Here is a 17,622-nt window from a genome sequence, read left to right as displayed (position 1 = left end):
ATCCTTTGCAATATCCTTTACAATAATCCAATAAATATTTGTGTTTCCCTGAGCTCTGTGAGCTACTCTAGCAAATTAATCGAACTCAAAGAAGGGGCTGTGGGAACCCCCACTTGATGCCGGGTCTGTCAGCAGATCCAGAGGCCAGGACTTGCGGCCCTAGTGGGAAGGTGGGGGCAGAGGGCAGTCTTGTGAGACTCAGCCCTCACCCTGTGGGAATTGAGCTGGAGGATGCCCAGCTGGTGTCCACTGCTTGGTGTATGGGGGAAACCCCCACACATTTGGTCACAGAAGGCTTCTGTGTTGATGATTGTTGCGAGAGCAGAGGAAAAACACGTTTTTGTATTTTCACGTACAGGTTATATGTGAAAACACGGAATTCTTGCTGGGAAGGAGGCAGCAGAAGGTGGAAGAGGGACAGAGGCCGGGGGCAGAGCCATGAGTTGCACAGCTTGGTGGTGACTGAGCGGAAGCAGCTCCGCAGGGAAAACAAGATTTCACATTTCCTCCTCCAGATGGAGGGCAGGGGAATTGTGTCCCCTTAGAAACGCTCATTTGCAGAGAGGTTCTGTTAAATGGCTCATTGGGAAATGCTTTAAGGGTCAGAGGGCTTTCTCCTTGCCTCTGTGCTGGGCTTTTCACAAGGCATGTAAACAATTTTGAAGTCAAATGGTATCATAGCTGGGTCAATTTCTCCAGCACTCACCCAACATTGTTTTCCTCAAAGGCAGTTCTGTTAAATTAAATAATCCTTAATTGCATAGTTCCTTCAGCTCAGTCAAACTTCAACAGCTATTTTGCTAAATTTATTACTTTTTATCTTTGCTTCTAGAATGATATTTATTTTGTAAAAGCATCATAATCATTGTGAAATATGAAGTCTTGGTTCTTATGCCAGGCTCTTTTTGTCTCTCTAAAAAACTTGAGCATAGCTTTTCCTGGAGCCTTTTATACCTTCATTGCACCATCTTCCATGAGAAATAGAAACAGTTCCTCAGAATGTTAAAGACCAACTACAACCAAGAGGTTTAAATGGGCTTATAGGAAACTGTAGCTAAAATATTCGCTTTTCCTTTTCTGCTGTTCATTTTCTTTTGCTGTTAGGGTTGATTACTTTTTCTCTTACAATAATTATTTTTATGGTTTATTGATTCTTAAGCTAAATGAAATATACCTTAGTAAAAAACTTTCAAGAGGTTGATTTCCACCTTATATCAGCAGTTCAAATTAGACCTTATCATGATCCACCTCCTGAGGTCTTGAAACACAGTATTTAAAATATCTGATTCCATATGGCCCTGTCATGTTATTCTGCTTTCTCAGCCATTACTCCAGCTGCTGTATGCTCAGAATAGCAAACACATGGAATTCTTACTAGTGGTTTGTCACTGGTAGGAGCTTCATGTCAAGTTGCAGCCACCTGGTAACAACAACGTGCTTCATCTCTGAAATCTCTTGTGATCTGCTAGTTTGAAGTAATTTACATATCCAACCCTGTTACGCTTCACTGGCAGGGCTTGTGCAACCTACCAGAGATGGAGGGGCGATGATGATGACTACGGCACAGAACGGATGGAGGTGGGAAGGTGCCTATGCATTCAGATACTCATGTGTATTTGAGTAAGGATTTGACAAACTACTAGCCTGGGTGGTGAGGGTGTGTGCTGTGCCCTGACCTAGTTAGAAGATTCTTCTTCAGATTTTCACATTCTCTGGTCTCCTAGACCCACAGCTCTCAGTGTCCTCTATCCTACTCATTACTTACCCTTCAAGGAACTCAGAGCCAATAATAATAGAAACAGAAAGCTGGCCGGGCACGGTGGCTCATGCCTGTAATCCCAGCACTTTGGGAGGCCAAAGCGCGTGGATCACCTGAGGTCAGGAGTTCAAGACCAGCCTGGCCAACATGGTGAAGCCCCACCTCTACTAAAAACACAAAAATTAGCTGGGCGTGGCAGCGGGCACTTGTAATCCCAGCTACTCAGGAGGCTGAGGCAGGCGAATCACTTGAACCCAAGAGGCAGAGATTGCAGTGAGCCAAGAGTGCACCATTGCACTCCAGCCTGGGTGACAGATCAAGACTCGGTCTCAAAAAAAAGAAAGAAACAGAAAGAAAACTATTTCCAAGAAGAATATTTATATATCTATAGGTATCTTGTAATTATATTGAATATTTCCAATAAGGTTTAAAGTCATAAAAATCAGCACCAGAAGTGTGGGAAATAAGCACATAGAGGAATGATGGTTTCTGGTATGCTAGCATAACCTCTGAGGGGCCAGTGAGCCACACATAGCATCATGCTGTGTAATGTCAGTAAGAAACTCCTGCTCCTCATACGATCAGGAAGTCACAAGAAATGACAATGAATTATTCATAACAAATCCACTCTGTCTGCTTGTGTGCGGATGAGAACAGGTATCCCAGTCTGGCAAATGCTGCCAATGCCCTGTCCCTGTGCCTTCAGAGTCCTAAATCATTTTCATGCACATTTGCGCGCCACAGCCAGCACCTGGGTCTCTGTCAGAGGACAGCTCTCTATGGGACTTGCTTTGCCTGCGTGCAGAGAGAGCTGGAAGCACTTGGGGCAACCCTTAGTCTGACTGATGCAGGGGTAGAGTGTCTCCAGTAAGCTGGCCTCCAATCTGGCTACTCTTGTGGGGCTCACACTGTCTCCAGAGCGTTCCCTTTTGCACCGCTGCTCAGCTTCCTTGCCTTCTGGCCCCCTTTCCCCACTCTCTTGTTTTCCTGTGAATATTTCTTCATCCATTTTCCATGAATCCTCACCTCAGGGTCTGCTTCTAGGGAACCTGGTCTGAGACCTTCCCGCATCTCCTGTTATAGACAAGGAGACTGAGATGCTATTTAGATCCAAATATAGGGAACGAGACCAGGCAGAACCTAAGCATTTGTTTGTTTCCCTCACGGACTTTCTCCATCGTGACACACAGTCTGGATCATTGGGATGTGACGCTCTCCTAAGTTGTCCTCCACTTGTCCCGCAGGTACAGTTCTTGCCTCCCTCCCTGGACTGAAGCCCTCAGAGGGTCTGGGTCACATCCTCCATCTCTCTCCATGTTTTGCAGGAGGCTTGCATTGATTTTTTTTTTTTTTTTTTTTTTTGGCAGAATTTTGCTCTGTTGCCCAGACTAGAGTACAATGGCGTGATCTTGGCTCACTGCAACCTCTGCCTCCCAGGTTCAAGTGATTCTCCTACCTCAGCCTCCTGAGTAGCTGAGATTATGGGCACCTGCCACCACGCCCAGCTAATTTTTGTATTTTTAGTAGAGACAGGGTTTCGCCATGTTGGCCAGGCTGGTTTCGAACTCCTGACCTCAGGTGATCCACCCGCCTTAGCCCCCCCAAAGTCCTGGGATTACAGGAGTGAGCCACCACGCCCAGCCAGGAGCCTTGCATTCTAAGTGGTGCCATAATGAACTCGAGGGAGCTCAGAAAACAATACCCCAAAATGAGGGCCTCAGAAGCAAAAGTCATTCTCTGACCTCCTGCCCTCCGGTCTCTCAGCCCTATCCTCCCTGAGGCTAGCCATAGAAACCAGAATTCTCCTTCAAAGTGGGTCATAGGACCCATAACCTCTTTTCCCAGAGCCAGCCACAAAACCTAAACTTACTGCTGTAACTTTCCCTCCACCATTCTGTGTAAAAACTGGCCATAAAGAAACTGTCTGACCTACTGTGACTAACTGTAGGTCATAACAGCATTCCGGAGAGGGTCTGGCTCCATACCTGGAAGAAAGGAATGCTGCTCAGAGAGACCAGGAGGAATCTAGACAGACAGGCCTTGCTGGGTCTCCCCGAGCAGTCTGTTCGCACTCAGTCAGACTCTGTTTGTCCAGTCACATTTCTACATGGCTGTCCACATTTGTTGAACTTAAACATAAACACAATTTCCCCTGTATTTTGGGTCTTCATTCTGAAGGCTCCTCTGTAGACACGTTAACTAAATCTGTATGCCTTTTCCCCAATTAACCTGCCTTTTCTGAGTTGATTTTACAGCAAACCTTCAGCAGGTGAAGGAGAACTTTTCCCTTGGACCCTACAAACTCCACGTTCCTTCCCTGGGTGCTCCAAGCCTCTCTTGTTTCTCACTCCATTTTTTCTTTCTTTTTTTTTTTTCTGAGATGGAGTCTCATGCTCTTGCCCAGGCTGGAGTGCAGTGGCGCGATCTCAGCTCACTGCAACCTCCACCTCCCGGGTTCAAGCAATTCTTCTGCCTCAACCTCCCGAGTAGCAGGTTTGCGCCACAACGCCCAGCTAATTTTTGCATTTTTAGTAGAGATGGGGTTTCACCATATTGGCCAGGGTGGTCTCGAACTCCTGACTTCAAGTGATCTGCCTGCCTCAGCCTCCCAAAGTGCTGGGATTACAGGTGTGAGCCACCGCACTCAGCTTATTTCTCACTCTTTGTACTTGCCACTCCTGCCTGGAACCCACATCTTATTAGTTAACACTGATGATTCCATCCACCATAGCTTATCTCTTCCATTGTGAATCCTTTTCTGATGCCCAGGAAAGGATGAAGTACCCCTTCTGTATGCAACCACATTGCCCTTGAATAGAAAGCGGTCTGGGAACCAACCTTGAATCTGCCCTTTCCTAGCCCTGTTCTTTGAAATGACTCTACCTCTGATCCCAAGGTCCCATGGAAGCACAGTTTAAAAGAGGGAGATTGCCTGAGCCGACACTAAAGTGTAGTAGGTTATTTGTATTATTTAGATCATATATGTAGTCTAAGGTCATCCTGTAAACTGTTTAGAGAAAGACATTAGCTCCAAATATTAGGGAAAACTAGGGTATGAGATGTGCCCAGAGAAAGTGTTTGTCATACGGAATACACACCATCTGTTAAGGCAGGAATCCCAGAATACAGAGAGGATGGGTGGGTGCCCCGTCCATGACGGATGGCCAGGAGCAGCCTCCCACCATGAGGGAGGGACAGGGAGCTGTCTGACTGTCGCTTCATACATCAGACCTCACACGACTGATGGGATAAGAAGCTTTGAAGAAGCCACCCTATTAAAGCGCCTTCGTCAACCTAGGAGGACCATTCTCCCCATCTGTGCCTGGTGCATCCCACTGGCTGTCCCTCCTTCCCTCCCTCCCTCTGTAGTTTCCTTTTCTTACAGCCATGAAACCTTCCAAATGGTCTTGCCATCCATGAGGATGAAGTCGCCTTCCTTCAGCAACATTAGTCTAGCAGAGAGCCAGAGGAATCTTCTAAACCCACCCCATCCCACCCCCAAGATCCCTGTGCTTACTTCATAAAAGGAAGAGGGATAAATACCTTTTCTAAAAAGACAAGAGCCTCTGACTTTGTGGGATCCCTAAATTGTCAAGGAGAAAAAACATTGCAAAGGAAAGCAAAAAAGAACTTGAATTAGGGGTTTTCCAGTTCAAACTCAACGTAAGTATGTCTGTCTCTCAAGTCAAGCACTGACCACACTGTCCTGCCCTTCCCAGTCTGTGTAAGTATCCCCTGCTAGGCTGCTAGGTCCCTGAAGCCTGGAATCCTAAAGGAGCGCCTGCACACATGAGTGCAAATGAACCTTTGAGCAGCCAAGGTCCCACACCTCCCAGCAGAGCTGAAACCAGAAGCCAGTCTCCTCCAGTCTGGGTTTGTGTCTTCCTCACCAGCCACCCCAGGGATCAGTGTGCACGTGTGGCCTGAGCACATACAATCAATGCCCACTGGCTCTAATTCAGTGTCATGGTTTCCCAGAAAAAGAGGATCCCAAACTATCTTTCAGGTCTTCCCAAATTAGGCTTAATATAATTCCAAATAAATCCCCTGGAATAAAATTTCACTGGAAGAATTAATGAGTGAATTTGCCAAGAAAATTTGGGGGTGGGGGAGAAGATAAAAGGGCAGAAAGTGGCCTGGCACGGTGGCTCACACCTGTAATCCCAGCACTTTGGGAGGCTGAGGCAGGTGGATCACTTTAGGTCAGGAGTTCGAGACCAGCCTGGCCAACATGGTGAAACCCCATCTCTACTAAAAATACAAACTGGTAGGCAGAGCTTGCAGTGAGCTGAGATCATGCCACTGCACTCCTGTCTGGGGGACAGAGCAAGACTCTGTCAAAAAAAAAACAAAAAAAACGAAAAAAACCAAAACAACAACAACAAAACGTGGAAAGTGAAGTGGGACTTGCCCTTCCTAGTATAATTTGTATGTATTATGGAGCTGTGGAAAGGCAGGTTTATTTACCAAATGATGCCAGACCTGGGGGAAAACTATGGGGAAAAAAGAATAAACTTTTGTTCCTACTTTATAAACCACCTGCCAAATGATCTCAAATGAATTTAAATAGTAATCTGAAAAACTGAAAGCATAAATATTAGAAGAAAATATAAAAGGCTAGGTAATTGATTGAGGAAGTGGAAAGGTTTTCTATGCAGAGGAGCCACTAAGGAAATTTTAAGAAAAAGCACAAACATTTGATGATGCAAAAGGTTAAAGATTTTGTATAACAAAATGTGTACCGCTGAAGCGATAAACATTTAGCACTTAAGCAAGGAAAGTCTGGATAGCAAGACGATGAGCGTTTAGGTTCCACGTCCCTTATCCGGACACGGGTGTGCTGAAGTCAGACACACCCAGGACTGCTAGGTCCTGCATAGACAAGGTGACTGGTCTCAGCACTCAACTTCCCTTGGTGTGGGATCCTGGCTGACTTTCTGAGACTCAAAGGTTTCCATGCAATCTGACTAGTGCAGCTGCCCTTAGTTACCACACGGGACAGATGTCTGCTTCCATTTATGTTTTAAAAGTATTCTTGTAATCAAGCCATAGTTAAAATGCAATGGGGGAGTTCAGTATTTGGGAAAAATCTGTAACAATTTCTTCAATAACTAAAGTTCATCTAGCTAACTATTTAATCTAGCTATTTTTTTTAAATTTTGAATTCCTGATCTACCAAGTAAAATCAGATACATAAAAAACAAAAAGTCTCTTTATCCAATTTATTGGATTAACTTACTTAAAAAAAGACTTCACTCATTAAAAATACAAATGTTCCCAAATTTGATTTTTAAAATGACTCAAGTTTTGAGAATTTTAAGCAAGTGGGGGGTTATGTATCAATACTCCATGTACTATCACTTGGCCAGATGGCATCATCAAATAAAAATGAGATATACACTCATAGTAGGAATTAGAACACCTCCCAAATCCGTTTCTCATTTGGATACTATAAAGCCCAGCAATGTCTTTTAAATCACTCTTAGGATGGTTTTTAAAACAAACCAGCATACCTTTATAACCATTCCTATGTCAAACTGAATAAGGGGCTCTCAATCATGGAGCATCATTCAAAGTTAGTAATGGAGGTTCTTACAACCAAAGCTTTTTGACCAGAATAAGATATCTCACACAGGCTGGAATGCCCACAGTGTTAAAAAATCCAATTTTATTTTCTTAGACTCTTTTACAAAATGACTGTGTTTAAACTTTCACCTAACCATTAGTGAGTTTAAAAACAGTTTCTGCTACAAAAAACAGTGTCATTTAATCATTCATTCATTCGCTCATTCATTATGTGATTATGCTATTGAGTGGTTTTGCTAGCGGCTGTATTCATTTGTGTGGTTCTATTCACACTTTCAGCTGACATTCCACACTTCTCTGTGCTGATATACATATATATCTTATTTATTTATTTATTTATTTATTTTGAGACAGAGTCTTGCTCTGTCGCCCAGGCTGGAGTGCAATGGAGTGATCTTGGCTCACTGCAACCTCTGCCTCCCAGGTTCAGGGGATTCTCCTGCCTTAGCCTCTGAAGTAGCGAGGACTACAGGGGCCTGCCACCAGGCCCAGCTAATTTTTTTGGTATTTTTAGTAGAGACAGGGTTTCACCATGTTGGTCAGGCTGGGCTTGAACTCCTAACCTCAAGTGATCTGCCCACCTCAGACTCCCATAGTGCTAGGATTACAGGCATGAGCCACTGCGCCTGGCCAGGACTTTTAAACTCAACAGGTTAAAAATCACATTTAGGCCTGTGCACGGTGGCTCACGCCTGTAATCGCTGCATTTTGGGAGGCCAAGGTGGGTGGATCACCTGAGGTCAGGAGTTTGAGACCAGCCTGGGCAACATGATGAAACCCCATCTCTACTAAAAATACAAAAAATTAGGCAGGTGTGGTGGCGGGCTCCTGTAATCCCAGCTACTCAGGAGGCCGAGGCAGGAGAATCGCTTGACTCTGGGAGGCGGAGGTTGTAGTGAGCCAAGATCGCACCACTGCACTCCAGCCTGGGCAACAAGAGCGAAACTCTATCTCAAAATAAATAAATAAATAAATAAATAAATGAAATCACATTCAGTGTTTCTTCCCTACCTTCTCCCTTGTTCGCACAGCACGATGACATGTGCATGCTCACACACACACTTGAACTCCACGGCTTGGCTAATCACCCATCAGCCTTCTAGTCATCTTCTTCAACTCCCCTTGTCACTCCCCATCCTGCACCATCTGATAGGTCCATTTTTCTCAAATCACTCCTTCCCTTGACTTCTGTGACACCACCCTGTTTAACACATATCTCTAAATGAGAATTGTTACTTTTTGTGCTTTGGAAAAATCTACGAAACAAATCTTGAGATATATTTGCTCAGCATTGGAGACCTAGAAATGTCTGCAGATGAATGTTAAATTTGCACAGCCGTACCTCTTTGACCACTTTCCGAAGGCTCCTCCACTAGCCCACAATTCTCCTTTAAGTCCCTGAAATTCTAACTCCAACTTCCCCACTTTGTCTCCTTAATTGCAATAAAGCCTCAATAGCTGAGATTACTGGTCCGTGGAAAGTGCTCTAACAGTAGATTGAAGGCAAATTGATTTAAAAATACCTGATTTCAAACAATGGTTGCTTGTGAACGGGGGCTGCAGCTCCTATGAGGAGGGATTGCTGTTAGCAGGCTTCTGTTCCAGGTCTGAGACACCCAGAGAGTGACATTTACTTACTTTTCATAAGTAAATGTCCACACACACTTAGACACCCTAGGGAATTCACTTGGCCAGCACCCAGGGAGAGAGGAAGTGAGAGAACAGAAAATTCACTGAGCAGGTGTACTTTCTCACTCAATGGGCATAACTAGCCAAGATGAAATAGTGATCTCAGGACAAGAACCCTGAAGTTGCCACCCCATCTACAGAGCTGCGTTTGAAGGCATTCTCAGAGTTGGAAAGGCTGGTTGAAATCTGAAGGCTTCTGGGAAGCAAAAAGGCAGTGCTCTCCAGAGGCTGGGGTTCCCTCAGATCATATCTGATCAAACCCAAAGAACCTATTCATATTAATCAGATGCATGGAAGCTACTTGAGTTAACTGGATACATAGATCAACAATCCACTCTAAATTGACAAGGGTGGATTATTATGCTTTTCTAATGTCCAGAATATACATTTTTACTATCCAAAATACCACATATTAGATGGAATCAACATTCCTTGGAAGCTGGCCTAGACATTATAAGATTTTGGGAGAACTAAACAATTCCCAAGGTGAATTCCTTGGAACACTGGATCCAGAAGATGCTTCATGAGAAAGAGTGTTCTGTGGCCAAATAAAGTTGGCAAGCATCCTATACTATGGTGTCATTCTAAAGAGTCCCAATGTATGGTATAACAGTAAAGACCCCTTAAAGTCCTGCCATAAAAAAACAGACAACATTAGCATTTCCCTAACATATTTTATCACTGTAACTCATTAGTGATTGTTTAGCAAAACTGCATCCTAAACACTACTCGGTGAATCCTGCTCTGTATATACACTGCATGGAGTGTGCCTCTGGGCAGGTTCGCCTTTAGCAAGTCCACTGTGCTGTGACAGAATGACAGACTAATTTTAGGCCTTCATTTCCTCACCTACAAAATGCAATGAATACTACTGTTGTGAGAAATGACTGAGATACTATCTGTAAAGCCATTTTATAATGTGCTACAAAAATGTTATCTGCTTTCTTCAGAGGCATTACAGTCCTGAGGGTATACTTCTTGCTGTGCAATTCCTCAAAATGCCTTGACAAAGGGACACTTTTGTTCATTCATTCATTCAACACCCCCCCTCCCCCACCCTTGAGTGGTAGGTCTTAAGGGCTATGGCCTGGTTTTGGACCCTGGGAAGCTTACAGACAGTGGACAAGTGAGGTCCACTGTATTGCTTTAAGTGATACACACACACACACAAGGAATTCTGGTGGTGGTGAGGGAGTGTCTTACCGGGGAAAGGAGGACAGGGTCAGGGAAATCTTTCTTGTTGACACTATTAGGATTCTTGAAGGTTCATTACGTAGGTTGGATGTACAAGGGGAATTGGGCACAAGGTCAAAGCACTATAATACAGAGAGTATGTGAAGAATGGGCCTCCCATTAATGGGTCACAAGAGCATGGACCTCTCAGGGTAGCATACCCTGTGTTTCATCTGTGATACCTGATGTCCTCCAAGCAGAGGAAGAGGGTTTAGCTAAGCAAGGAAGTTCTTTCTGGAAAGTGGAAGTCCTGAAGTGGGTAGTGGCCCTTGACTTTGGATAAGGTGTGTGGCAGGACACCTTGGATGGGGATAAGAGTGCTGCTGCGAAGTTATCTTTAAATAAGCACATGCCATAGCCATCCTGGGAGTCAAGCTCCCTCCCACCTGCCCTACACTAGAGGTCAAGTGTGGGCTATTTCAGTTTCCTCCTCTGCTCTGATGAACTGTCTGCAGAAGAATGTTTCCAGACAAAGGAGGTCTTGATAGCAGGTTTGTTTTCCCCATGTCTCCAGCCTCCAACTACTGAGAGCAAGTCTCCAAACCCAAAAGTTCCTGTCAACAGCCTTCTTCCCAAGTTCCAAAAGCAAGGGCCCTTCACTATCCCGGGACCCTACCCATCCCTAGCCTGTGATGCTCCCTCTGGAGGTGCCAAAGCATGGGAGTGCCTGAGTATTCCACAGGCAATATTGGAACCTGAGGCAAAAAGGAAAATTAGCACCTCTATATCAACTTATGACAATATCCTCCTATATCTGAATTAGGTAAAAAGTTAATAAAAGCTCTGCAGTCAAGTGAACATGACTACATCTGAAGCCAGAGTTGCTCAATCTGTTGCATGCCACTGTCAACTCTCAAACCACCAGGCAAGGGAACAGACAAATGGGGAGGTGGGGGAGGGAGACTGAATATGACTGCTCCCATTGAACAATGAAGGAGGGTTCTTTTTTTTTAGACAGAGTTTCACTCTGTCACCCAGGCTGAGTGGAGTGGCACAATGCTGGCTTACTGCAACCTCTGCCTCCTGGGTTCAAGTGGTTCTCCCACCTCAGCCTCCCGAGTAGCTGGGACCACAGGCACGTGCCACCATGCCCAGCTAATTTTTGTATTTTTAGTAGAGATGGGGTTTCACCATGGTGGCCAGGCTGGTCTTGAACTCCTGACCTCAAGTGATCTGCCTGCCTTGGCCTCCCTAAGTGCTGGGATTACAGGCGTAAGCCACTGCACCTGGCCTATGAAGCAGGGTTCTAACAACACCCACCTTTATTTAAAATGTTGATTTTTGCTTATCATGAATTTTTTACATTCAATTTGGTTTTGTTAAAAAGATTGTATTAAAAGACTATTTATCTTAATAATGGAGTGCTGCCCTGTGTGTTTCTTTTTTCCCTGTAAGCCCTTTGCACTCCTAGCAAGTGTTTCTTTTTGCTTCAGTGTTTACAGTCCTTTTGGTGGAAGAGTACTCTGATGTTTCCTTACCGATGACAGCGTGTTCCTAAGAAACCCCAATGTGCCCAAAACCGCGCAAGGAAGTGCGGCTACACTGCGGAATTAGGAAAGCCCCAGGGATTTAAGAGCTCTGAGAAGACAGGCGCCTCTCAGGGCCCAGGGGACCGATCTTGCCCTGTATTTCTTGGCAACATATCACAGGCTTTCAAGCTGAACTTCTGCAAATCCTGCTGTCCCCGCGCGGTCGAGGGGCGCGCCACCGCCGGTGGGTGGACGCCGAGCTGGTGGGAGCCCAGGCCAAGGGTGGAGGCCAAGCCCAGAAGGGGGCGGGGAGGCCTCAAAGTGGGAAAGTGGCCCCGTCCCTTCCCGGCAGGAATCTGGGGCTCCTCCTCCGCCCGCTGCGCAGCCATCAATCACCGCGACAGCCCAAGTGCCCCCTGCCCGGACACAACAACCCTCCTGCTTTTCCACCCGGGGGAGGAAATCTCCGGTCGGAGCATCTGCCCTGCACACTGGCTGGACTCACCAGTGGGGTCCGCGCTGGGGATCAAAGCTGTGCGACACCGGGTCTGACCCGCGCGCTCAGGCGCAGGGAGCACTTGACACCCCACAGGCAGCCCTGCAGGTAGAACCCCTCAAAGGTCCCTACCAAACTCCGTCCCGTGCACACGCACGCACACCCGCACCTCGAGCCATAGTGCCTGCACCCTCCAGCTGTCCCTCACCCGAGCCCCGCACAGGTCAGCTGAGGATACCCGGTGACCCTGCCGGGACCAGCGGCCACCTCGCGCTCCGGAATGTCACCCTGCCCCTTGTCCCCACTCCCTGATCCCCCTTCCCCCTTCCGTCCCCCACGATCCCCGAGGACGCGCTCTGGCTGCCTTCCTCAAGTCCCCTCCGGAGTAGGGAGAGAGTGCGCACAGCAGCACCCGCGTCTGGAACCCCAGAGAGCCCCGCCCGTGCCCGGAGCCTCTCCGGGCTCTCTAGGTGCGGGCACAGGGGGTGGGGTCTCCGCTGCCACCGCCCCTTACCTCGCGCGGGCCCTCCCCGCAGGTCCCGGAGGCGGGGGCGACCGGTGGCCCCAAAGACGAGCGCGGGGCTGGGTTTCCCCGCCCGGGAGGAGCAAGAGGAGGAGGAGGAAGAGGAGGAAGGGGGAGAAAGGAGGGGAGGGGAGGGGAGGGGAGAGGAGAGGAAAGAGGAGGAGGGGAGGGAAGGGCTTTGTGTTTGCCTCGGGCCGTCCCTCGGCAGTAGGGAGCCATCCCCCTCCCCCAGCCACCTTCCTGAGCTCGCAGAGGAGATGGGGCGGGGGTGATCGGATCTGAGGCAGCGACCAAGGCGCCTGCGCGACCCCAGGTCCAGCCCATCCCTCCATTCCCTCTAACCGCTAGCCCCGGCCCCTCTTGACAACCACCCGCTACGCTTACCCGGTTACAAGGAACCCAGGCTGCAACCAGGAAAAACTGCCATCAGAAAGTTTATCTAAGCAGGAGCAAACTTGGCTGGACCGGCCCCTGACCCGCCTTGGCGCCGCCGCCCCTGTCTTCTGCGGTCCCCGGCCAGGCGAGGACCAGAGTTTTGTTCTCGGAGATTCTTGCCTTTCTTGTTTTAGCACAAACACACACGTACCCCTTTCCCATAACGAGCCCCTCGGCCCAACTACAGATCCCGGGATCTGTCGCAGGGGCTGGAAAGGCCCCACTCGAGAGGCCCGAGCTGGCTGCGGCTCTTGGTCCCGGGGCAGGTTCTCCAGGATACGCTCTGGACGCCTGGGCGGGTTGTTTTGCTTCGGCCTCGCTGGCCGGGGGCCCGCCCACCCCGCCTGGAACGCGGTTTGGATCGGCGCTGGGAGCCCTCTGTAACCCTAGCTGAAGGCCGCGCAGGCAGGCGGGGATGCGGGAGCTGCGGGGCCGGTTCCCCGCCAGCACCCAGCCTTTTCGGAATCAGGCGGGTCCCTGGTGATTCGCTGGGTTTTCCCACTTCCCATGGGGACCTCACCTTTGGGAATTTATTGCTGACAGTGTTAGAGTTACAAAGTAGTCAGTGTCACGGAGGGAACCTCAAAGAGACAAAGGGACACCTCGAAGGTGTCAGAGAGACGGTTGTTTCGGACAGAAACAGAACAGCGAAGCGGAAAGAAAACAGACCTTATTTCTGTTCTGTTCCGCTTCAGACAGTAGCAGAGGAGACTTGGATTTCATTGGTGTTGGTTTTCGTGATTCCTGCCTTCTAAAATCCCAAGACTTATTTATCATTTATCATCAGCTCAGATCCCAGGAAAATAGCCCACTGCACTTCTGTTTCTGCTCCAAGTCACCCATTAAATAGATAATTGAACACCTGCTGGTGCCAGGCGCAGTTCTAATGCTTGGGATATGTCGGTGAACAAAGCAAAGGTCTCCCTCACGTGGGGGAGCTGAAGGCCTGCGGGGAAGAAGTGGGAGACAGAGGGTAAACCGTGGCCATCCCTAAGTAAATTATTTGGGGTGTTGGAAGAGGTCGGTGATAGGGAAAACAAGAAAAAGAATATGGGGGCCCAGAGTGCTTGTGTCTGGAGCAGGTCACAGAATTAAATAGATGGTGTGGTCAGAGTAGTCCTCGGGGAAGGTGGGATTTGAGCCGTAAGCGTTTGAGCAGAGGATGACCTGATCTGTTATTGCTGAGAGCTCAGTCTAATGCTGTTTGGAGAGCCTACTGTCCGGGCAGAGGTGGAAATAAGCGAGGAGGCGATTGAAATAGTTCAGGCTAGAGATGGTGGCTGGTAGCAGGCTCAGAGCAGGGGTGGTGGAGAGAGGTAGTTGGATTCTTATTTATTTTGAAGGTCGAGCTGACAGCAATTCCTAAGAGGCTGGATACATGGACAAAAGGGAGAAGTGGACAGAGAGGTAGACCTGGCCCCATGTCCCTCTCTCTTCTCTTCCTTTTTCAGCCGCAGAGTGACCCAGTTTTATAGATAAAGGATGCCAGGTAAGTGCTGAAGACACCTGGCCTCTGCCCCTTTCTTCCTGTCAAGTTTCCTTTCTCCCCTTCCACCCACTCTCTTGAAAACATGCTTCCTCTGCCCACATTGCTGCATGGATGGTCCTAGAATCTCAGTCTCTTCCAGAACTTGGGGACCATTTTGCTCTGCCCTTCCCCAGGAAAACATCTTTTACCATAGAAATGAATTCGGGGGTTATTTATTCAAAAGTATTTATTGAGTACCTACTATGCGCCAAGCACTGTCATAGGCACTGGAGCTACAGCAGTGAGCTAAACAGAAAAATCCCCTTGTTCTCTCTGAACTCACAATCTAATGGGGAGGGAGGGGCAATAAACCAGACAAACAAGGTGAACGTGTGGTATTCAAGTCATAGTATTCAAGCTAAACCAGGAAGAGGAAGAGAGAGTGCTGCGGAGGCTGCATTTTAAAACAGAGACACTCATCAAAGAAAACCCGTGAGGACACATGGACTTATCCATTTTTGGGAGATTTGACCTTCCATCCCAGGGTCCCAAGAGACTTGAGTGGCCGCTTCAGTCAGCTGCAGAGAGCACAAGTGCTCATGGGGCACTTTTGCAGGCTTGGGGACCGGCTAGCCAAGAAAACGTCATTTCTAATGAAGTCATTTCCCATTAAAATAAACCAAGCAGTGTTGGTTCTGGAAGCATTGCCCAGAGCTGGCAACTCAGCAATTTGTTTCTCTCCTCTCCTCTGCTGAGCAGGGCAGGTAGAGGTGAGTGTCATGTGTAAATGATTTGAAAAGTGCAATTTTTTACTGGGGGGTCTGAGCTGTGACATAATCATCATAATCATTACGGCAATTCTTGTTTGTTGGTGGCTGCTGATACTGGGTAACATTACCCTGCTCAAGCCCCACAGCAGAGCTACCCCAGAAGATAGTAGAGAATGTCAGTAGATACTTAACTATTTCTATGTATAAGAAATTACCTAAACAGTGCTTATATAACTCTGCATCTCCCTCTCCAAAGATATGGTTCACAAGAGAGAGGAGTTTCTAAAAAGGAAGGCTCATTGAAAAGGATACATTCTTTCTACTTTTTAGCTTATATCTTTGTTTCAGAATCTCAAAGAAAGGAGTCAGTGATTATCCCTGGAGTGTGGGATTACTGGGCCCTTAACATTTTTTTTCTTTTGGAGACAGTCTTTCTCAGTCACCCAGGCTGGAGTGCAGTGGTACAATTTTGGCTCATTGCAACGTCCACCACCCAGGCTTAAGTGATCCTCTTACCTCAGCCTCCCAAGTAGCTGGGACTACAGGTGAGTGCCAACATGCCTGGCTAATTTTTGTATTTTTTGTAGAGACGGGGTTTCACCATATTGCCCAGGCTGGTCTCAAAATCCTGGGCTCGAGTAATTTGCCTCCCTTGACCTCCCACAGTGTTGGGATTACAGGCATGAGCCACTGTGCCTGGCATGGGCCCTTAACTTTTCAAGTTGCATGTTTATGAATTATTTAAATATTTAAAATATTGTATGAATCCTTAGTTAATCTGAAGAAAAAGCATTACCGGAAAGGGATCCTGATCCAGGTCCCAAGACAGGGTTCTTGGCTCTCATGCAAGAAAAAATTGGAGGCAAATCTATAGAGTAAAGTGAAAGCAAAGTTTCTTAGTAGCCGCTTAGGCTACTCAGCTGCTCATGCTTATTGTTACTTCCTGATTATATGCTAAACAAGGGATGGATTATTCATGAGTTTTCCTGGAAAGCAATAGGCAACTCCTGGAACTGAGGTTTCCTCCCCTTTTTAGTTCATATAGGGTAGCTTCCAGATGTTGCCATGGCATCTGTAAACTTTAATGGCCCTTGTGGGAGTGTCTTTTCGCATGCTAATGTATTATAATTAGCATATAAAGAGCGATGAGGACAACCAGAGTTCACTTTCATCCCCATCTTAGTTTTGGTGGGATCTGGCGTGCTTCCTTACCACATGCTGTTTTATCAGCAAGGTCTTTGTGACCTGTATCTTCTGCCAACCTCCTATCTCATCCTGTGACTAAGAATACCTTAACCTCCTGGGCATGTCACCCAGTAGGTCTCAGCCTTATTTTACCCATGCCATATTCAAGATGGAAACACAAGTGTGAAGGCAATCTTATATATAATTACTTAAGATTTTGATATCCTCTTTGACTTTAGTATTTAAATCACTTAAAAATTTCAAAGGGTTGAGATTTCCTTGTTGTTGCTCTTCAAATTTTTGTTATTAGTTTCCAGGTTTATTGCATTGTGGTGAAGAAATGTAGCTTGTTCAATTTCTGCTTCCTTTTTTTTCTTTGGAAATTAATTGGGGCTTTCTTTGTGATCTAGTGTATGACCAATTTTGAAAAAATATCTCCATGGTTATCTGAACAAAAGGCATATTAAGCAAGCCCCATAATCTAGTTCTAGGCTGAGCATATAGTAGTTGTTAAAAAATTGTTTATCAGTGAACATTAGCAATAATTAAATGTTCATTCATCTTGCATATTTATTCTAAGTCGTTATGTCATTTACTTTATTATTTCATCTTCCAAACAGTCTTCTAGACTATATTCTGCCTTCTCCCCTACCCATCTTTGTGAAGAAAATGGATTTAGGATGGGTGTATTAACATCTTCCATTTCAATCAGAATTCTGACATTTTTCTTTGACTTTCAGCTGCTCTTATTCCAGCATTTTCATGCTGTGTTACACAGTACATAAATATGTATGTGTACTATCACGTTGCCATGGACTACATAGTTATTGGTGTAATAAAACTCCTTTGCCCCATTCAATGTGTTTCCCTTGATCTATTCTTTGACTGAAATTCGTATCACGATCCCTGCTTTCTTTGTCTTTGCATCCACGTAGTAAATTTTTGTCCACCCTTTGTTTTAAGTCTCTCCGCATCATTTTATTTTGGAGGAGTACATTTAAAGCAACAT

General features: G+C 46.6%; 1 protein-coding gene across 4 annotated transcripts in view; it reads right to left on the bottom strand.

Moving 5' to 3' along the window:
- RIN2 (Ras and Rab interactor 2) overlaps positions 1 to 13,467 on the bottom strand; it is a 246,993-nt gene extending 233,526 nt beyond the window's left edge. For 2 of the 4 annotated variants that reach the window (XM_054541625.2, XM_063720682.1), the window contains exon 1: positions 13,140 to 13,467. Coding sequence is in view for 1 of the 4 variants with exons in the window: in XM_054541621.2 (XP_054397596.2) it covers positions 13,342 to 13,352 (11 nt within the window). In the remaining 3 variants the exon portion in view is untranslated. Of the gene's footprint in view, positions 1 to 12,746; positions 12,981 to 13,139 lie in introns of those variants that run through there. The other 2 variants (XM_054541621.2, XM_054541620.2) reach the window with 2 other exon arrangements.
- Between the last annotated feature and the right edge of the window lie 4,155 nt (positions 13,468 to 17,622).

The sequence above is a fragment of the Pongo abelii genome, chromosome 21 (assembly GCF_028885655.2).
Source record: "Pongo abelii isolate AG06213 chromosome 21, NHGRI_mPonAbe1-v2.0_pri, whole genome shotgun sequence".
NCBI lineage: Eukaryota > Metazoa > Chordata > Mammalia > Primates > Hominidae > Pongo > Pongo abelii.
The sequence above is the reverse complement of the archived record's forward strand: the minus strand, read 5'-3'. Positions and strand labels throughout refer to the sequence as shown.